Source organism: Armigeres subalbatus, chromosome 2 (assembly GCF_024139115.2).
Source record: "Armigeres subalbatus isolate Guangzhou_Male chromosome 2, GZ_Asu_2, whole genome shotgun sequence".
In the NCBI taxonomy this organism is placed as follows: domain Eukaryota; kingdom Metazoa; phylum Arthropoda; class Insecta; order Diptera; family Culicidae; genus Armigeres; species Armigeres subalbatus.
Genome location: NC_085140.1, coordinates 299,586,907 through 299,608,972, shown reverse-complemented (window position 1 = coordinate 299,608,972; position 22,066 = coordinate 299,586,907). Strand labels below are relative to the sequence as shown.

Below are 22,066 nucleotides of genomic sequence, written 5' to 3'. Positions count from 1 at the left end.
TTTCAAAGATTTCAATAGGAAGGAATCACCTTTGGAAAAAATGCTGGAACAAAAGTTATGTGGCATAGCTAAAATTAGTGGAAAACGAAAAAAAAGTTTTTGATTGTAAATCAATAGTTACTAAAGTTGTGCCAAATACTGCTTTTTGTTGTTGAAATAATTCGATGAATGTTCGAAGGTGCAAATTTTGATGGAGCTCTACAGCTATCATGGGAAGGAAAGGGTTAATATCTTAATATCCTTAAATTGTGAATTGTATACGGCTTTGGAAAAATTATAGCATTTGGTCAATGTTAGAACAAATTATTCAAGTTTTGCGGGGTCACTAAAAAGATCTCTATGAGGCTTCAAACACATAAGCCGTCCTGTAAAATTAGTCAAGCCGTACTAGTCAATCCAAAAAATGAGTCACTACTTATTGTTCTATTAGCTAAAGCTAGTTATAGGACTAAATCTAGACCAACATTTGAAAAGGGCGATTCTCCGTCCACATATATAGCTTTATAATATGTAGACGATGAATCAGAAGGAATAAAATTTGACTGTTACGCCCTTTTCAAATGTTGGTCTAGAAATGATCCATACCTGAGATATCTATATTAAAAATTTGATTCTCGGTAAAACAGAGGGAGAGGGTGGGGGTATGCAAAGTCTCCCCATGTCCCCTATAGATTAAAAATCTAACAAATTTTACGGATTACTCATTTATCAGAATGTTGGAAACAGTTTTTCAGAAAAAAAAAAAAATAAAAAAAGCAATCATTTTCCGGGAAACTGAACATGACCAAAGGCCGTGAGGAGCGTATACGACTTGCACCTAACACGAAAATGTTGATTAGAATTATTTCAAATAAGAAGATTGCTCGTGCCTGATTGGTCTAGTGTTACTTGTTGCGATACTACAGACGTATTTTAGATACCCATAAACGCATACCACATTCCGCAGTCCCCCAGTTCTAGCGAACTGCCAGGAGCGGAAATAAAGTGCGTGAAGAAACGCGAATGCAAACAGACAGATAAAAGAGCGCCAAGGAAACCAGATAAGCCAGCCGGTGTGTATACCAACAGTTGCGGGTGTTGTTAACATGACGTATCCAGTTCAGGTTCACTTACCTATCAACCTCCCATCCTAAGCCTGGCAGCTATTAGACCTGAGAAGCCTACGACGCGACTTTCATTCACAAACACAGAACGAAAGTGGTGTGCCTTCTTGCATTAGGCAGCGCGTGTGTACCAACGATCACGCCCGTCTCGTAATCACCATAATGGGCGATACCTGATGAATAGTAATATTCTATTTGCAAGATGTACCGATGAGGAATAGTCAAATAAATGTGATACAATTGAACCACCAGGTAAAGCCATTTAGCTTAGGTGTGGACAAAAATGACCCAAAATGATACAAACGACGAAAGTTTCAAGAAAAAGTACCGTTCTGTCAGAGCAACTCATCGACGTGAATTGTAACAAAACGATTCGTGTAATGTCGTTTACTATGTTTCTATCCTCCCCCAGGTCGAACCTCCTATCAGTACGCCACAAGAGAGTTAATGAACATTATCTTGTTCACCAAATCTACCCAATAAAATTATCACTTGACCGTGTCGAAAATGTCTTCATTTGGCACATCGCCTTTATTGCCTCCCATCTTTCACGCAAAGTTTCACAAGCTCCCAGCTTATCGGGGCGCATCTTGTTAATTTTATCATCCTCTTATATCCCGCACCTGCTTGTCTTACCTCTCCACCGCCAATCGTCGCAACATTACAATATCGCTTCGTACGATAACCACAACATCAGTCGACGAAATGCTCCTCTACAGATTTCTGCCGGTGGCCGTCGTCCGTCGACGTCGCGTTGCGTCGTCTCGTTCCCCTCACTCGTTGTTGGCACCATCCTTCATCAGCAGATGGCTTTTGTGCTGTTCCTCCGCGACCAGTGTTTGCTGCATCCGCTCTTTGGCCACCTTCTCGAACCGTTGGTAGAGCTCATGTTCCGGGCGAACAAACTCGGCAAACACTTTGCGCCGCAGAACGAAAATTTGGGTGAACTCGATCGCGATTACGCTCACCAAATGCTGCAAGATAGGAGGCGGGATTGAATGTGGAGCAACATGAAAGTTTTTCGGGTTACATTCTGTGTAGGAAAGAATTCGGAATTAAAAAAGCGGAACGTAATGTTTTCGAGATTATCGAGTGGTGACAAGACTTTTACACGTGGCAATTATGTTTTACCTATTTATGTACAAAAAATGGTCTGATTTTTTTAACATATGTCTAGCATGTTTTTATGTTTGTGTGTACAACTATTTTGGCCACTTAATTGAATTTTGGTATTTTGAACTTCAGTTCAATCGAAGTCTAATTTCATTTTGCAGCGTATAGAGAGGGTAATGGCAGAAGGGGGCCTTCCTTAGCCGTGCGATGAGATGCGCGGCTACAAAGCAAGACCATGCTGAAGGTGGGCTGGGATTGATTCCCGGTTCGGTCTATGCAATTTTTAGGTTGGAAATTTTATCGACTTCCTTGGGCATAAAAGTATCATCGTGTTGGCGTTTTTTTACAAGGGAGAATGCATTTTTACGCACAACCTCGCACACGTGAATAAATTGCATGAATAAATCACGAAACAGTTTGTTTTCCTTGTTTTTTGAGACATTTAAAAATCGCAATTGGATGTAATGTGCCTTATTAGACCCAATCATTCTTTATTCCGCACCTCATTCTAGACATGATAGCAAAAAAAACAACAGGAAGAAGAAAGAAAAAACGGGAAAAAATGAAGAAGAAAGAAGGAAGACAGAGAAAGGAAAGAAGCAAGAAGAAGAAGAAAGAAAGCAATATAAAAAGTTATGAGGAAGGTGAACGATAGAGACAAAGGAGAAAAGAAAGAGGAATGAATTGAGAGCCTTAGTAATAGTTGGCCTGAGTTGCGTTTAATAACCTATTGTAGTATTGCAAAATGACAAATGGCCTAACATCAAGTAGAACACAAAGACAAACGGGTACAACCACCCTATTGAGAAACCAATCACAGTGTACACACCGAGCTGCATCAATGAATCGCGCTATTTTTCCGTGGATACATCTGCTTAAGTGCAGTTGGTGCTGAAATTAGATTTTAGAATTGCAAAACTTGCTTCTCAATCCCGAGCAAAGCCGGGTACATATTATATTTATTCAGACTAAGGCCGAAGTGGCCTGTGCGGTATATAAGAGTCTTCTCCATTCGGCTCGGTCCATGGCTACACGTCGCCAACCACACAGTCTACGGAGGGTCCGCAAGTCATCTTCCACCTGATCGATCCACCTTTCCCGCTGCGCACCTCGCCTTCTTGTACCCGTCGGACCGTTGTCGAGAACCATTTTCACCGAGTTATTGTCCGACATTCTGGCTACGTGCCCGGCCCACCGCAGTCGTCCGATTTTCGCGGTGTGAACGATGGATGGTTCTCCCAACAGCTGATGCAACTCGTGGTTCATTCGCCTCCTATACGTACCGTCCGCCATCTGCACCCCACCATAGATGGTACGCAGCACTTTCTTTTCGAAAACTCCGAGTGCGCGTTGGTCCTCCACGCGCATCGTCCAGGTCTCATTAGAGTGGCCCAAGCTTATATGGAAAAAGTGAAAAGTCTGGAATTTCAAACCTTGCACCCTTAAATGACAGTTTGGGGGTCCCAGAAGCTCCCCTGAAAATTTCAGCTCATTCGGTCCAGTGGTTGGCGTGCGCAAATGCCTCAAAGTTTGTATGGAAAAAGTGATCCAAATGTATGGGGAAACGCAACCGTTTCAGTTTTTTGCTTCTAGGTGGCGCTGTAGTCGACGGATTCCTGTTGTGGCCAAAATGTAGAACCTTTTTTATATAAGGAAGCGACTGGTGAAGACCGGATGTAAATCCCTTTGAAATTGGCCAAGTTATAAGCATCCAAAGTCGAGGCTGTCGAGCGTGTCTCTCAGGGGCGTTTAAAATGAGAGCAACGTACCACCGACCATTGCGGCGGCGATGCAGGCGTATTCGGTGCCGTGCGAAATTAAATGCATGATTATCACGCAATCTCGCGAATTTTTATCCGATTGGTAAATTTGATTATGAATTGGGGCCGTGCATGTAAATCGAAACTCAAAAGGTTACAAACTTTACAGAATAGATGCATAAAAACCATATTCAAGCTACCCATACTTTATCCTACAGTGAACCTATATTCGAACCTACCTCATAATATACTACCACTAATTGGAGTATGTGAACTACAAGCTCTTATGCTTGTTCATGATGTTATCAATAACACAACTATCCATCATAATTTTGTATTACAAACAACTTCACGAATTCATAACACAAGGCGAGTAAATAATCTTGTACAAATTCGAGCAATCTCCAGTTTTGGTCAGAAACGATTTTCAATTATTGGCCCATCAAAGTTTAACAGTCTTCCCCAAGACTTGCAGCGCATAACAAATAGATACACCTTTAAAAATAGTGTCAGGCTTTATTTGAAAAATAACATTAGTACACTTTTGATATAAATTACCAAGGCAATATATTAACCCTCCAAAGATTCATTTTTGTTTAAATATTTGTATTAAATTAAGTAATGTGTTTTCTTAAAAGGACTAATGTCCACTGAAAACACTATGGCAGTTTTCATGTCCTTTTGCTCCACTGCCCTTATTATTTTTGTTAATTTTAGTTCTCAGCAATTAGTCTAATTGTTAGTTTTTTTTTTGTGTTGCCAATTTGCTGAGAACATAGATGCGTCCATTTCCAGGAGGCTCAATCGTAGAGCCTTTTGGTGTGGGGGAGAGTGGAGGGTCGCAAAAAAAAAAAAAAAAAAAAAAAAAAAAAAAAAAAAACTTTCCGTGCTCTGTACAGTAGTGTAGCTAGAGAGGGAGGGGGTGACTTACCACTGAAGCCAACGAGCTGAAGTTTTTAGGGGAGACAAAATTCATGAAATATTTGTAACGAGTTGTTTTCGGACATCGTGATGCCCGTTGCATCAATTTTAGAACGATATGATATAATCGTTACAGACAGAGGGACAGAAGGACAGAAAGACAGAGAGACCTGGGATATTATATAAATTATATATTTTTCAAACAACAGTTTTAATGTTTATAGCGTAATTTATTAACTGCATACAAACAACACTTATACCTATATTAATTATTTATTTCAACTGCTAGGCCTTCCTTTATAACAGAGCGAGTGCAACCTGGAAAATTTTGCCTATGCTGTTGAACAGCTTTGAGAAGATATTGAACCTGTTCTTCATTTTTTGTCAGTTTTCCAATCTTGAACTAGTTTAACTCCTCTTTCAGCACAGTCATTCACTACCAAAAATGAATTAATTTTATTTCTACTTTCAACAAATTCTTCCAATTCATCCCATATACTAGGATCTTCTTTGAGAAAATTTGCAGATATTCCAGAAATTTCAAAAAAAAATCATCGTATTTTGAGAAACAAAATCCGTACAAGAAGTCAACTTATCGATCGTAGATACTTTCAATTTTATTTTTCTTACTTCATCACCCTTACAAGATTTTAAATTGTGTGCCATTTCTTTTCTCTCATCAGTAGATATTTCTGGGTCGAAAAAAGCCAGAGCGACTAGTTCTTCACTCAAGTACCATAGATGATTTGCAAATCTTGAAGCCGCAGCCATATACACATTTCTTGATTGATCAGGGAAAGCATCTCGTAAAGTTATCAATTTTTTGCCAGGTTTAGATCATTTCGTGCTGCTGATGAGGGTAAAGGAGCTTTAAACCAAGACCAAATGTAAACTAAAAGCACACATTACTGGAATTTTTGCCTTTCATCATCGGTCATGTCAAATTGGCCTATTTTAAGCCATATTTTAAGATAATATATTGCTTTCGCCATCCATCTGGCATTGCTATGTGCTCCTGATGGCAAAAATTTAATTCTTTTCACACCAAGAAATGCTAAAGATAAATTTAGCAACTCTTTATAGTCTTGTCGTTGCTGTTGAATATTGAGTTGGTTTTTCAAAAATTCAATCAAATGTTGTGTTTCATCACCAAGGATCTCAATAATGTTTTCGTCTACCATATTTTCATCAAAGGATTGATCCATAGTAGGCCATGCCGATTTAAATTTTATAAAAATACTTGAAGAAGGGCCTTTTGAAGGAAATAGTTTTTCCACAGAGAAACAGACGTCTCACTCAATACATGCTCCATCGTTCACCTTTTTAACGGTTGATTTAATTTTTTGTAGGTGGTCAATCGGCCACCGATGGCGCTTCCATCGATTTTGCTTGTGTTTGACGTTTGCGCACTACCGCCATCTGGTTGCCGCTTGGCCACACACCGTGATTTTAGCATTGGGCAACAATGTTTTCGTGACGATAATTATGATTGCATTTTGTTCTAAGTGAGACGTCTGTTTCTCTGTGGTTTTTCCCAATCTGCTGTCATCAAAACTTCGGCAATATAATGCCTACACGCCAGCCATAAAAGATCTCTGCCAATCCGCTTCTCGATTAGGGTACAAGCGCCTTTTTTGATTCCTGTATTTGCTGCTGTTGTATCAGAACCCATTGCACAGATGCGATCGCTTAGTTCCCATGCATTCATCAATTCGCAAACTTCGTTTTTTTAGCGTGTTAGCTCGAAGATAAAACGACGCCAGAAAATTGCGAGATTAAACATCGAACAATATCCCGGATGTGTTTTCTACTAAAAAAAAATCCCACTCCCCTTGCCCCCCCCCCCTTATTCACCCCCTCCCTCTCTAGCTGCACTACTGTACAGAGCACGGAAAGTATTTACCAATCGGATAAAAATTCGCGAGATTTCGTGATAATCATGCATTTAATTTCGCACGGCACCGAACACGCCTGCATCGCCGCCGCAATGGTCGGTGGTACGTTGTTCTCATTTTAAACACCCCTGGGGGACACGCTTGACACCCTCGACTTTGGATGCTTTTAACTTGGCCAATTTCAAAGGGATTTACATCCGGTCTTCACCAGTCGCTTCCTTATATAAAAAAGGTTCTACATTTTGTCCACAACAGGAGTTCGTCGACTACAGCGCCACCTAGAAGCAAAAAACTGAAACGGTTGCGTTTCCCCATACATTTGGATCACTTTTTCCATACAAATTTTGAGCCATTTGCGCACGCCAACCACTGGACCGAATGAGCTGAAATTTTCAGGGGAGCTTCTGGGACCCCCAAACTGTCATTTAAGGGTGCAAGGTTTGAAATTCAGGATATCATGCATTTTGGGCCAGTCTAAGGTCTCATGTCCGTAGAGGACTACCGGCACAAAACAGATATACATCATAGAACAAACTGCAAATTTCAAAGTAGGCTTTTTGTGTATCAACAATCGACGAACGGCGCTCCCGTATATCCAAGGCGAAAGAAAAAGGCAGCAAAGCATGCGATGCTGCTCTGTCTCATGTGCGTTGTTCAGTAAAGCTTGACTTCCACCGCTAGGTTCGCTAGCGTTTCAAAATCATGGAAGGACCACATTTCACAGCAAAGATGCCTATATGTTATGTGCTACCGGTCTAATGAGCGTTTTGTAGATAGTGAGTTTGGTACGGCGGCGAACTCTATTCGATCGGAGCGTCTTGCGGAGTCCAAAGTATGTACGATTTCCAGCCACTATACGTCTCCGAATTTCTCTGCTGGTATCATTTTCGGCAGTCACCAGTGCGCCCAAGTACACAAATTCTTCTACCACCTCGATTTCGTCACCACCGATGCCAACTCGCGGTGGGTGGCTCACATTGTCTTCTCTTGAACCTCTTCCTATCATGTACTTCGTCTTCGACGTGTTGATGACTAGTCCGATCCGCTTGGCTTCCCTCTTTAGTCTGATGTAGGCTTCCTCCATCTTCTCAAAGTTACGTGCCATAATATCTATGTCGTCGGCGAAGCCAAATAGCTGGACGGACTTATTGGAAATTGTACCACTCGTGTTAATCCTTGCTCTTCGTATAACCCCTTCCAAAGCGATGTTGAATAGCAGACACGAAAGACCATCACCTTGCCGTAACCCTCTGCGGGTTTCGAAGGGACTCGAGAATGCCCCTGAAACTCGAACTACGCACATAACCCGATCCATCGTCGCTTTGATCAACCGTATCAGTTTATCCGGAAATCCGTTTTCGTGCATTAGCTGCCATAGCTGGTCCCGATCGATTGTATCATATGCGGCTTTGAAGTCGATGAATAGATGATGTGTGGGCACGTTGTATTCGCGGCACTTCTGCAGTACTTGGCGTGGGCGAACACCTGGTCCGTGCGTGGTGGAGCGTTCGCCCATAAAACCCGCCTGGTACTGCCCCACGAACTCCCTTGCAATTGGTGCTAGTCGACGGCATAAAATTTGGGAGAGTACCTTGTAGGCGGCGCTCAGCAATGTGATTGCGCGGTAGTTGCTACAATCCAGCTTATCGCCCTTTTTGTAGATGGGACACACGACACCTTCCATCCACTCCTGCGGCAAAACTTCCTCCTCCCAAATCTTGGTAATGACCCAGTGCAGCGCTCTAGCCAGTGCCACAACACCGTGTTTAAATAGCTCTCCTGGTAGTTGGTCAACCCCAGGGGCTTTGTTGTTCTTCAGCCGACCAATCTCCCCCTGGATTTCTTGGAGATCCGGAGCCGGTAGAATTATGTTTTGCGCGCGTTCCCCCAGGTCCATCACCATATCGCCATCTTCGTCTGCCACATCGCCATTCAGGTGCTCTTCGTAGTGCTGCCGCCACCTTTGGATCACCTCACGCTCGTTCGTAAGAAGGTTCCCGTTTATGTCTTTACACATATCAGGGGGAAAATGGTAAATGCATCATGAAACAATCATGATTATCCTTAAACAGTTGAAAAATGCTCCTTAAAAAATCTGATCATTTTTCCTCAAATTATTGAACAAATTACCTTGGAATATATAAAATGCTCCGTAAACATTTGAACAGTGTACCGTAGAAACGAAAAAAATGTACCGTAAACAATTGAAAATGCTCCTTAGAAAAACAAAGATTTGCTATTTAACTAATGATAATTGCGCAGTATATTGATATAAGAATTATTGTGAAATAGTTGAAAAAGCACCTTGAAATTGGCTGTCATAAAGTAGAATCTTATGCACCATTGTATAGCCCCTGGAGTATGAAGCTGATTGTTTTGCTTGGTAACCCTATTCAACAGAAAAATGCTCCGAAAACTAAGGAAAATGCTCCCTAAAAAGAAGAAATACTCCTTAAACCAATAAAAAATGCTCCTTAAACCAATAGAAAATGCTCCTTAACCTGAGAAAATGCTCCTTAAACTAACAGTGCTCCGTAAAAAAAATGAAATCCTCCGTAAACTTATACAAAATGTAATCTTAGCCTACAAGCAATTCAAAGCATTGTTGAAGAAATTGTGCACCAGACTGCTCATAGACAAACAGACGTCCCATACAACTGCACATCGCATAAACATGCTTGACGATATGAATTTCATTAAAATCACATTGCATATATTGCTAATAGGTTTATTCATCAATTTCCCTGCATAACCTCAGAAGATATCTTAGTTACAAGATAAATATTGTCGCTTCGGTTCCCTTTGTTCTGCTGTCCGAAACATGTTGGGTACCGAACTGTCAAATTGTATGAATTTTTCCTTCATTGACATTTAGCACCCTATCCTCGCCAGCAAAAGATGTTCCGGACAGCCACGACAGCGACAATTTTTATCTTGTAACTTGAATATCTCTTATAACCACCCACGGCTTGAGGAACTCGAAATTGTCGAAATCTGCGCTTACAAAATTTTCTAAGGAGCATTTTCAATTGTTTACGGTACATTTTTTTTCGTTTTTACGGTACACTTTTCAAATGTTTACGGAGCATTTTATATATTTCAAGGTAATTTGTTCAATAATTTAAGAAAAAATGATTAGTTTTTTTAAGGAGCATTTTTTAATTGTTTAAGGATAATTTCATCTGTTTTAATGGACAATTTTTGGGCTGCCCATATCAGGCTGTGGCACGTGGCCCTTACGTGAACGGTTCAACTTCTCATAGAACTTTCGTGTGTTATTAGCGCGGTACAGTTGCTCCGTCTCTTCACGGTCTCGATCTTCCTGCTGATGCTTTTTCCTCCGGAAAATCGAGTTTTGTATGTTCCGCGCCTGTTTATATCGTGCCTCGTTCGCCCTCGTGCGGTGTTGCAGCAATCTCGCCCATGCTGCATTCTTCTCTTCTACTAACTGCTCACATTCGCCGTCATACCAGTCGTTTCTCTGATCCGGGGGCACCGTGCCAAGTGCAGCGGTTGCGGTGCTACCAATGGCGGATCGAATATCTCTCCAGCCATCTTCAAGAGGTGCTGCGCCTAGCTGCTCTTCCGTTGGGAGTGCCACTTCCAGCTGCTGCGCGTATTCTTGGGCTAGTCTACCGTCTTGTAGCCGCCCAATATTAAGCCGCGGCGTCCGACTTCGACGGGTACTTAAAGCTAGTACAAACAAAAAAACGGGAATAGAAAGGATCAAGACTTTATTTATTGTTCGTGGTACTCCAAGAACTTTTTTGTCGTGCTGACAGTATGTTTGCAGAATTTTTCTAATGGACTTTCCATCTACTACCGGTCCTATCAGCGTCTTGTACACAACACATTTGGTGCGGGCGTGAATCTTTTTTGAACGCTTTCTTCTGGAGTCCGTAGTAGGACCGACTTCCACAGATGATGCGCTTTCGTATTTTACGACTAACATTATTATCAATCGTTAGCAAGGATCTAAGGTAGACGAATGGCGCGCTCGGCTCCGCCCGCAAGCATGGCGCATTCACCACTATTCCAACTTTTGTTGCTTCACGTTTCAGGCGAGTGTACAGTTCTGCCACCTTTGCAAATGTTCGGCCGACAATGTCCATGTAATTCGCGAAACAAATAAATTGACTTTATCTGTTGAAAATCGTACCCCGGCTGTTACACCCGGCTCTCCGCATGACACCTTCTAGGCGAAGACCACTTGTGGTCTTCGTTCTAGGGCAATGCTAAACAACAGTCACGAAAATCCATCACCTTGTCTTACTCCCCGGTGCGATTCGAACGAAATTGAGTGTTCGCCATTTTGCACACCATCCGTTGATCAGTCTGGTAAGCTTCCCAGAGTCCATAATTTTCTATAGCTCTACACTGTCGTATCTTGCCTTGTAATCAATGAACAGATGGTGCGTTGGGACCTGGTATTCACGGCATTTTTGAAGGATTTGCCGTACAGTAAAGATCTGGTCAGTTGTCGAGCGGCCGTCAACGAAGCCGGCTTGATAACTTCCCACGAACTCATTCACTAATGGTGACAGACGACGGAAGATGATCTGGGATATCACTTTGTAGGCGGCATTAAGGAAAGTGATCGCTCGAAAGTTCTCACACTCCAGCTTGTCGCCTTTCTTGTAGATGGGGCATATAACCCCTTCCTTCCACTTCTCCGGTAGCTGTTCAGTTTCCCAGATTTTGACTATCTGTTTTTGCAAGCACGTGGCCAGCGTTTCCGGGCCCATCTCCTCCGGGTCATCTCCTCTGCTGCCTTGACTTTCACTGCCTGTACTCTCAGCACTATTTAAATGTTCCTCGTAGTGCTGCTTCCACATTTCGATTACCACACATTCGTCCATCAGGATGCTCCCATCCTTATCCCGGCACATTTCGGCTCGCGGCACGAAGCCTTTGCGGGATGCGTTGAGCTTCTGGCAGAACTTGCGTGTTTCTTGAGAACGGTACAGCTACTCCATCTCCTCGCACTCCGTTTCTTCCAGGTGGCGTTTCTTCTCATGTAAAAGGCGGGTCTGCTGTCTCCACTTCCGTCTATAACCTTCCACGTTCTGCCGGGTACCTTGCTGCAGCGCGACCGCCCACGCTGTGTCTTTCTCCTCCAGAATCTGTCTGCACTCTTCGTCGAACCAATCGTTCCTTCGACTTCGTTCCACATACCCGACGTTGTTCTCCGCTGCGTCGTTAATGACTGCTTTAACTGTATTCCAGTAGTCCTCAAGAGGGACCCCATCAAGCTCACCCTCTTCCGGCAACGCTGCCTCGAGATGCTGCGCGTAAGCAGTGGCGACATCAGGTTGCTTCAATCGCTCTAGCTCGTACCGCAGCGGTCCTCGATACCGAACGTTGATGATATCGGGTAGTTTTGGGCGCAGTTTAACCATCACCAGGTAGTGGTCAGAGTCGATGTTAGCGCCACGATATGTCCTGACGTCGATAATGCCGGAGAAGTGGCGTCCGGCAATCAGAACGTGGTCGATTTGTGGTTCTATATGCAGTGCATACGGAAGCCTGTGTTGGAAGCAGTAGCTGCGAATGGTCATATTCTTGGAGGCAGCGGAATCAATTATTCGTAGGCCGTTTCTTTTCGTCAGCCGGTGGGCACTGAACTTCCCAATAGTCGATCTAAACTTCCCCTCTTGGACAACCTGAGCGTTCAAACCTCCTATAATGATTTTGACGTCGTGTCTTGGGCAGCAGTCGTACTCACGTTCCAGCTGAGCGTAGAATGCGTCTTCATCATCATCAGTGCTCCGGAGTGTGGGCTATGGACGTTGATTATGCTGAAGTTGAAGAAACGGCCTTTGATCCTCAACCTGCACATCCTCTCATTGATCGGCCACCACCCGATCACACGCCTTTGCATATCACCCATCACTATGAAAACTGTTCCCAGCTTGTGTGTGTGTTGCCGCAGCTCTGGTAGATGGCATGATTACCTCTAAACGTGTGTATTGTTACACAGTAAAAATAAGAAATTTTTCACGCGATGAATTTGTTTGTTTTTGGGTTGAAATACAAATATAAATGAACATGCTTTTCTGAAAAATATCGCTTATTGCCAAAATAAGTAATCCCGTTTCCCACGTGCGGCATCTCCCCGTGAGGTGTGGCATCTCACCCGGATTTGGCATTTTTTGTAAGGTACACTGGGGGAAGTGGAAAAGGAAAAATCGATAGTGCATGTTTGACTTAGTGTAAAACCAGTTTAAATGATCTAAATGCGTTCAATTAAAATGGGCTAACAAAAACAGTCAATTTTGCATCAACTGTGTGGAAATTCATACCATTTTGGTCGCCTGAAATTTATGGAAATAGATTTTAAAATTAGGAGTTGTTTTTCCAGTTGGATCCTCAAGGAATTCTCGTAATAGCTAGGGGAGGGCTGGTTTGCCTTTTCGAACACTAAGTGTACGTAAAATCTATATGTTCGCTCCAAAGATGAACTTTTTAAAGGAAAATTGGGACTTAAAGGGTTATAGACTAATCAACTTGGTTTAACGAATTGAGATGATGTCTGTATGTGCGTATTTGTTTGTATATGTGTGCGCAAAGCACGTAGAAAATTATCAGTTATTCTTAAGTACTTGTCCTTAACCAATTTGTTCGCAAAAAAATGCATTCAACGGCGAAACTTGTTATGAATAAAAATTAATGTGAAATATAGAATATATTTACCTATCAGTGCTATTTTTAACTTTCTTATACATTTTTTCATATGTAAAACATTTGAAAGGCATCAATACCGATAGGTGGATTTATCAGGCTTTTTCTCATTTATATTAGTTCAATTACCACTGGAATCACAATGATAACAAAGAATAAATATATTTTGATTCACAGCTATCGACATAAACCCTGGAGGGAAGAAAAAATTCCGTGATTAGAACATTATCCACTTCCCCCGCAGTGTTTGATACCTGGGGTAAGTGTAAAATCTTTTAATTATTTGCTTTCTTGGTACAAACCACTACCAATTGAATGGGATTAGTTTAATTGTATTAGAAGAGTCACCTATGATATAAATTCACTGGAAAAGGGGACAATTGGTGCAAATAAGAATTGATTTTAAGAATGCAAAAATCAACTTTTCGCGAAACTTAAAATTACAGTTCAAGCGTTAACCGTGTTATTGTATGTATTATACAAATTTCAACATAATATTAGTGTAAGCATCAAAGTTTATTCTTGCATAATGTTATGATGTGGTAAAAACTGTAAAGTATGTACAATTCCAATTTTTCTAGTCGATTTTTACACTTACCCCCTTTTTTCACTTCCCCCAGTGTACCTTATTGTAAATAGTACAGTCCTCTTTCTTTTGTTTTGCAAATGATTTCTACACTATATGTAAACTACCAGAAACAATAATTGGAGTTTCAATTAGGCGGTTTGTTTTGAAGAAATATCGATTTTGAAAAAGGTGTGGCCTATAATTTTTTTTGTTGAGATAAGTTCCTCTAAAAAATCGATGTGGATTGTTAGTTATGATTTATTTATCATGTACAATTTTCTCATAAATAAAGAAGACAGATTGAAAGTAAATTTACTTTGAAAAATCTTAAATGTAACTTACTTTGTTTCTTAGAAAAAGTGACATTTCGCCAAAATGGTCCCCATCGTACAAGTGTTCCGTCTCTTTTCCCGACTGGGTATAAACAGCAACCGATCCGGTGTAAATAAAGTGCACTGCGTTTCCTACGGTCCCTGCTTTCATGATCTTTAGGAAAATACGACTTAGAATATCATAATATTTAAGTTTTTGAGCATACCATATCGTTCGGTAAATAAATTTCTTTCTCCATGTTGCGCGCCAACAGTAACAAAAAGTGCTCCGATATGCCTCGGAAAATTGGGACCTTCTCGTAGAATCGAACCGCTCTGTTGTTAATTATTTGATTTCTCAAGGGACCTAATGAAGGATCAATATAATGGAAATTGTACATCATCACAAATTAACCGAAAATACCTGAAAACGTTTCGATAATCTTGTCTTCTGCGAAATAACCTTTCTGAAACTTCTTTTCATAGTAAAACATCAGCCGGTTTTTCATTTCTCGTGGAAACTGTTTCATGTTTATGTAAGCTTCAAGTTCACTAATAGCTTCGGCGTATTTCCGGTTAGAAGAGCTTTTGATTGTGATTAGTTTGAAAAATTGCACTGTTGAACAATTTTCAGATGATCATTCAATTCAATATTACAGTTGGAGATATTACTTACGATACAAGTACATTTGAAAGCATATCCCAATCACAATACAAATAGAAGCCATGATTTTGCCATGAACCGTTTTTGGGATTCCAAGCTCCCCAAAGCTTAGTGCAAACAGGTAGAACAGAACCGTCGCAAAGCATTTGCCATAGCGGGTAAACATGCTGTTGTTTCTGTCACGCAGGAATCGCACGTGCTCGTCCCACTGTGGATCTATTCCCTGTTCGACCTGTAAAATATTATTTTATAAATTTCAACTAATCGGAATGTAGGAACTGAGTACAATAACATTTTAGAAAAGAGTTCTTAGCAAATAATTCTAACGAATAAAATTAGTATCATTTAATGACTATATCATACTCACGTCGTTGGCCATCAGTACTCCTAATTTGTAGACACAAATGCACCAATGCACGAACAAACCCGATATAAGAATCAAACGAATCACATAATAGTGTGTCATATCCAATTTGTAACGCTGAAATGAACGGTTGATTATTTTTTATAGAAAAAAATCAAACAGTCAACATCAACTTGCCTCGAAAATGTTGATCAAATACCCCCAAATTAATTTCACAGATAATAATTTTAAAACTATAAAAACGTGGACAACATCAATCGTTATCGAAATCCATTTTTCGTCGTGAGCAAATGCTTTGACTAACATAGCAGAAGGAAGCGCAAATGTCAGATCGATTAAAAAGTATCCTCTCAAATAGTTCAGAAAGATCTTCGTTGGGTTCAGATTTATATTCCTCCAATATTTATCTCTCGAAAATCCAGTCAAACAGTTTACCAGCACTTCAAAACTTGCCAACACATTCACTATCGCTGAAATCACATAATGGTAACGGTCCTCTAACAGCGATGCAGTGAAGCTAATCCGCAGCGGTATGAACAGCAGAATGGCGTAAATGTAGAACAGCAACCAACAGTCCCAGAAAAAGCGGAACCTACTGAATGGATGGATGATGTACCAGAAATCACTCTTGATGTGCCGACTCAGTTCCGTCCGGAAGAGATAACTGGACCGGTAGAGGCGCCTGGTCATCGGATGATCGTGATCGATGAGGAACCACCGACGAATTTTGAAACCCAAACTCTTCGGGGACTTGAAGCGGCTCGACAGAATTGGGGGAGAATCTTGAGTTTATGAGTTTTTTGTTACAGTTTCATAATCACAAGAAAAAGTAAAGTTATGCTACCTCTCAATGAGCACTCATGCTCGTAGGTAATACGATCGTCCTGGTGGTCATCGTCAACATCATACGTCGAAACGTTTTCTGCGATATTACGAGAACCCATTATGGACTTTTGATCCAGACCTGAGATCCAGACTTTCCAGATGTGTGTTTTCAATATTTTTCCAAGGAATACTTGATCAGCTAATGAAATTGATCAATGGTCATCCTTCAAAATAAATACCATGCTTTGTGTTGTAGGTACACATTTTTACTGAGTATTTTAAATTGAATAATAATTATAAGAGCTAGCTAGCAGGCCAATTGGGAGGAAACCGAGAGATATTTCCGGAAGCGGCAAAGTAAATTCTAAATTTGGCTATCGGGCATCTTCCTGGAAGACGATAGAATGCTTGGAACATGGCACTGGAAGTCGTTTGGCTTCGCAGGTTGAAACAGGATAATTTACAACAAATTACATTTCCACAACTTTCTCGATGTGGCGCTACAGATAATTTGCGCGAACCAAACAAAAAGTGTGAAAACCGGATCTTATAAGCAACTATAAACATTAATGCTGGGAAAAATGCGCCAAAGCTTTTTCGAGTGGCATTTAATTAACGCAAGTGACGTGAAATCTTAAATATTAAAATTAAATTATATAGTGGACTGAAAAGAACTTCGATGAAGAGACTTCTCTCTCCGCAGTTACGCCGCTGTGACACTCAGTGCGAAAAATGGTTGTCTCAAACACACCAACATCGCCAAGCGAAATCAGTTCATACTAAATAGCTTAATCAATTCAAAGGGAATGTAACTTTTAAGTTGACTAGTCTCTAAGAGTGAAGGCTATAGAAAACGTCAATGTAAGGCGTACCCTATCTTTATGTTCTTGGAAAGTCATGAAAGTGGAGACCATGACACATTCTTCGGACAGGTCCACCGGAGCACTAATTTTTCAAACTCAATTTTTGACATTACCTATGTGTTTCCCATATTCTCCAATAACTAAATCATCAAATAAAATGTTTGATATGATAATAGTTTGGCGAAAAATTATTTTTGGCTAACAATTAGTATAATTGATAATAATGACGAGTGACGGCTGTTAAGACATATTTTCCCAAATCGGCTGTAATGTGGGTTCTAATGCATCAATTTGCACTCTGTTCTCACCTTATCAAAGATGAAAAAGTATAGAATTAGTGCCCTATGTAAAATTTGAATCCAAATTGTAAGAAATTGGAATTTGGACAAGGTGAAATCTGTCACAAAAAAGCGTTGTAACGTCACAAAAAATTGTCTGTTTTAATTTTTCTGAGAAGTACATATAACATTGAATTTAAAATTTCGTATGCTCTTTGTACTCGAAAAAAGCTTTGTTTTGGTGGTAATAGAAATGAAATAGGTGGTAAATAGCCTGAGTTTCACCTAAGTCCTAGGTGAAGTTTGCCTTGTAACGTCACGGAAAAATATTCCTCAGAAAGCCTACGGAACTTGTAAGATATCCGGACAAACTGGCTTGATTTGTGTTCAGCTACAGGTTGAACATATCAATATAAATACAGAAAGCTAATTTTCCATCGATGTGACAGAGGGTGAAGTAGTATTTTTTTATCGCTTATAGCCTATTCAGATTACGCCATTAATGACATAATAATTGGCGTTTCAGGGTAAATACGTTTTATGATGTCATTATTTACGTAATATTCCATACATTTTGCGCTGTCAAAAGATACCCGCTAAAAAGAGTCATAAAGAATTTATTACGAACAATTATTACGAGAGAGCTTTGGTTCTAACTGGGATGCAGGGAGAAATTCAACAAAACAAAACTGACAAGCGTCACGCTCTCTTTGCCCAGAGAGAAAATTCTCTCTGTTTTCATTTCGTTTTGACAGTTGACAGTCGTTTTGACGTTTCGTAGTTGACAGTCATGCTCTTTCTGTCGCAGCAGGGTCGAATGCATGTTAGATGGAAATCTTCTGAGCGCTGAAGAATAACTCGGATTGTGATGGTTTTGTGAAAAGCATTTTATATGATGAAAAATAATGAAAAATTATTTATTCTCCACTTATTCAACATGAATTGTTAAAAAAAAACAGATGCTCTTTAGAATTAACATGAAGTATTTAACTTAAACCTAGATTTAATAGAACAAATCGAATAAATTTTCAAAGTTCAAGGGCCAATGCGGAAGACAATTTAAAACGTAGGAATGGTTGTAAAACGAATATATTTGATGAATAAACATGATTTCATAAATTGTTTCAATTCTGCTCCTTGAATGGCTTAATATACTTTGGATTTCAACATTTTTCACGTGGGACAACTGTACGATTTGAATGGGATGTATATATAAAGTAGAATAGCCTTAAATAAAACATGGATTGGTAATGCATTAATTCATCCAAAATCCAGTTTAAATTATATCACATTCACACGATTCGATTTTGTTAGAAGCTGTATCATTGATTGTCGAGTAGAACGCAATGGTTCAGTTTCCAGTTTTGAAAAAAAAAATAAATTGCTGAGTTGCCCTTCATATACATGGAGATACTGGTGGATATACATTTAAGTTCGATAATATTTCTTGAAAATTGGTCCAATCGTCCTTTTTTTATTTATTTGTGAGAATTCCCAAAAGTATCTAAATTTTTCTATCAAATCTCCGTTCGATCATAGTACAGAATCAAAATACTTTTTAAACTTAAAAATAAATTGAGGAATAGTCTGATTCCCCGAAGAACGGCGCACCCAACTAATGAATGTAGCTTCGCTCATTATCCTTAATGAGAGCTTCAAATATTCTTCAAAAATCCCTTTTCATATTTTTTTTATATTTTTTTTTTCGTAGAAACTTTGTTCAGAAAAAAATGTTCGATTGTCGCCACACAAATGCTTGATTTCGCAAATTAAATTTTAAAACTCTCCTTGAATTCAACCCTGTATTAGCGTGCAAATGAGGAAACATGGAAACGTCAAGATATATTATCTTGCTGCAGTCTGAACACCTCGTAATAATTGGATACCCTCTCACTTAACAAAGTCATAAATAGCCCAATCTGAATAGGCTATTATTTCCGTCAGTATAGTGCAAGACAAGTGAAAAATCTGTTGAATTATTCTCTGTAAAGTAAATAAAGTAAATAAAGTAGCTTCTAACAGCTTTTAGTAGGATGTATTCATCTGTCATAAGACGAGTTAGTACGAAACAATTTACTGCACTACGGCCATCTTCAGTGTCTCGTACTTGGCTCGACTTAAGGTTTACAGTCGAAATACGTATCTGTAAAGATTACAACGTGGTGGAATTAAATGAAATAATAGTGAACTCGTCTCATGACAGGTTCATGGAATCGTTTCAAAGCTCGATGAAATGCGTTTTCATCCTGTCAACGACCGTTAGTCGTTGCAGTTGTATTCATAGCCTGCCGTGGCTCATGTACTAATCTAACTAATGTTAGATTTCATGTGAGATACACAATCTATAAATATGATTTCAGAACTAGCTCTACTATTGCAGTTACCTTCAAACAGTTTGGCGTTTGAAAACCCAAGAATATGAAGTCTAATTGTACACACTTCCTTATAATTATTTCTATCATTAGATTTCAAATTATTTATTTATTTATTCAGACTAAGGCCGATGTTGGAACGGAAACGTTTTCGGACCCTCTTATAGCACGCGTGTTTTTAGGTTGGCGAGCTCAAAGCTAGATTTATTAAATAATAAATACATTAGGATAACATTTGTTTATATACGAGAATTTATTCTTACATTTGGTCTTCCTAGTGTTAACTGGATGATATTTCGGGAATCAAACGATCACTAGTTCAATAATTTGTAATTCAGCTCTACCTTTTTTGACTTCACAAAAATAATGGTTCTGAGGAACGAATGATTTGCAGGATTATGACACGAGGGATGTCAACGTTTGACAGCCGATATTGATGACGCGGCGCAGGGTTGCGCGCTATCGAGTAGCAGTGACGTAGGGGCGCCCCCAACATCCCCCGACCCGTAATGCACGTCCAGCGCTTCTGGTGGTACTGCGTTACTCTCCACTAGATCGTTGTCTAAACAGCAACCTTGGTCACAGGTCGCCGTAGCACGCCTCCAGACGTCTTCACCAGCACCTGTCTGATTCGCCCATCACGTCCCTTGATGACGGAAATAATCCGTCCGCGCAGCCATCCGTTCCGCACCGATGCATCGACGATGACAGCTAGGTCTCCCACCTTCGGTTCCTTCGCCTCTTCGTACCACTTAGTTCGGCTCGCGATGATTGGGAGGTACTCCTCAATCCAACGACTCCAGAATTGATTCACCAAATTTGTTGCCAGTCGCCAGCTGGGCCGTAGGGACTCCGGGCGTTCCGGAATCGGGATCGGAGGTTGGGTGACGCCTTGCTAGCTCAGGAGCAAGAAATGGTTTGGCGTGAGTGCTTCCTGTGTCTCCGCTTCGAGTGCCACGTACGTCAATGGTCTAGAATTGACTATCCTTTCTGCCTCGGTCATTAATGTGAGAAGAGTCTCGTCGTCTGGATTTCGGTTGGTTGTCAGTGTAGAGAATGCTGTTTTAATTGACCTAACGAGCCTCTCCCATGATCCGCCCATGTGGGGAGCGGATGGTGGATTAAACACCCACTTGGTAACAGCGTTGGTGAAAACCTCGGACAGTTGTTGATTCATCTCCTTAATCTGCTGTTGTAACTCTCGGTTGGCGCCAATGAAGTTGGTACCGTTGTCGCTTCGGATTTCCAAGGGGGCTCCCCGACGCACTACGAATCGTCGAATAGCCATCTTACACGCCTCGGTGGATAACGAGTGGACCACCTCTAGATGGACGGCCCTGATGGTAAGGCAGGTAAATAGCGCTACCCATCGCTTGACCAAAGATCGTCCAACCTTGACTAAGATGGGTCCGAAGTAGTCCAGGCCGACGAAGCTAAACGTCCGAATATGCGGACTGAGTCTCGCCTCAGGAAGGGGTGCTTCTCTCGGATACGTCGGTTTCGCTTTCATTACTCTGCACTGCATACACGTTTTTGAGAGATTCCGCACCAGCGTCCGAAGACAGGGGATGTGGAATCGCTGGCGGACTTCATTGATTACGGTTTCGTTGTTTGCGTGCAGGTAGTAACGTCGGTACCACTCGATGACCAGGTTGGCTAAACGATGACCTTTCGGAAAAATGATAGGGAATTTGGTGTTGTACGATACGAAGACTGCCTCCGCGATTCGTGTGTCCATCCTAGCGACGCCGGCCTCGTCGATAAACGGCGACAATTTGTAGATGCGACTAGTTTTATCCAGTTTCGTTTTTCGCCCTTCTTTCGCCTGCTGTAACTGGAACATTTCCTCCGGAAACTCAGCTTGCTGAGCCAGTCGCCAGAGTGTATTCTCAGCCTTAATGAATTCCTCCTGATTGACATGCGATGACTGTAGTGGCTGCTTCAAAATCTTCCGTCGACAGTTGTCCACGAAGCAGCGAGCATATAAGACAGAGATAGTTGCCGTGAACAGCTTTCCAGCGATCATCCCGATCCATCTTCCTGAACACATCACACTCCTTCACGCGATGATCTGAATTTCCGCAGACTAAGCAGCTTATTGGCGATGCTGGTTTCGTAGATTCCACCTTGGTTTTGTCCGGAACCGCTGCACCAGATGGAGTAGTGTTAGCATTGACGAATCCTTTCTGCTTGTTTTCCTTCTTCGGTCGTGTTCCCTTTAGATCGAACGAAAGCGTGACTTCGGCAGCTGACGAAACCAAGTTCGCCATATACCGGCTGAACATACGGAGGTCGAACAGGAAACTGCCGCTTGAAAGTCACCCCGTCTAGCTTCAGATTCGCGGGAA

General features: G+C 41.0%; 2 protein-coding genes across 4 annotated transcripts; both read right to left on the bottom strand.

Moving 5' to 3' along the window:
* Positions 1–1,604: 1,604 nt before the first annotated feature.
* On the bottom strand, positions 1,605–16,369 carry LOC134216619 (potassium/sodium hyperpolarization-activated cyclic nucleotide-gated channel 4-like). Of its 3 annotated transcripts, none has more exons than XM_062695478.1 (8): positions 16,225–16,369; positions 15,558–16,162; positions 15,384–15,497; positions 15,029–15,248; positions 14,777–14,968; positions 14,580–14,719; positions 14,384–14,527; positions 1,605–2,077 (listed from the first exon to the last, which is right to left on the bottom strand). In XM_062695478.1, the coding sequence occupies exons 1-8, from the start codon at positions 16,322–16,324 to the stop codon at positions 1,877–1,879; spliced, it is 1,716 nt and encodes a 571-aa protein (XP_062551462.1). In that variant the 5' UTR covers positions 16,325–16,369; the 3' UTR covers positions 1,605–1,876. The 3 variants fall into 3 exon arrangements, 2 of the variants coding, with proteins under 2 accessions (XP_062551462.1, XP_062551463.1); XR_009980745.1 differs by having other exon boundaries at positions 2,064–2,077; positions 14,384–14,517; XM_062695479.1 differs by lacking the exon at positions 1,605–2,077 and having other exon boundaries at positions 14,386–14,514.
* A 3,911-nt stretch (positions 16,370–20,280) lies between these two features.
* On the bottom strand, positions 20,281–21,744 carry LOC134209824 (uncharacterized). The gene is made up of 2 exons (XM_062685850.1): positions 20,797–21,744; positions 20,281–20,613 (listed from the first exon to the last, which is right to left on the bottom strand). The coding sequence occupies exons 1-2, from the start codon at positions 21,742–21,744 to the stop codon at positions 20,281–20,283; spliced, it is 1,281 nt and encodes a 426-aa protein (XP_062541834.1).
* Positions 21,745–22,066: the final 322 nt, after the last annotated feature.

What these genes read in the sequence shown, in the direction of transcription:
- LOC134216619 (XM_062695478.1), bottom strand. Translation starts at nt 16,324, where the DNA reads ATGGGTTCTCGTAATATCGCAGAAAACGTTTCGACGTATGATGTTGAC. An exon ending in GATTATCGAAACGTTTTCAG is followed by an intron (nt 14,720 to 14,776) that starts GTATTTTCGGTT and finishes ATCCTTCATTAG; the next exon opens with GTCCCTTGAGAAATCAAATA. An exon ending in CACTTTTTCTAAGAAACAAA is followed by an intron (nt 2,078 to 14,383) that starts GTAAGTTACATT and finishes CCTATCTTGCAG; the next exon opens with CATTTGGTGAGCGTAATCGC.
- LOC134209824 (XM_062685850.1), bottom strand. Translation starts at nt 21,744, where the DNA reads ATGATCGCTGGAAAGCTGTTCACGGCAACTATCTCTGTCTTATATGCT. An exon ending in GCGGATCATGGGAGAGGCTC is followed by an intron (nt 20,614 to 20,796) that starts GTTAGGTCAATT and finishes CTCCTGAGCTAG; the next exon opens with CAAGGCGTCACCCAACCTCC.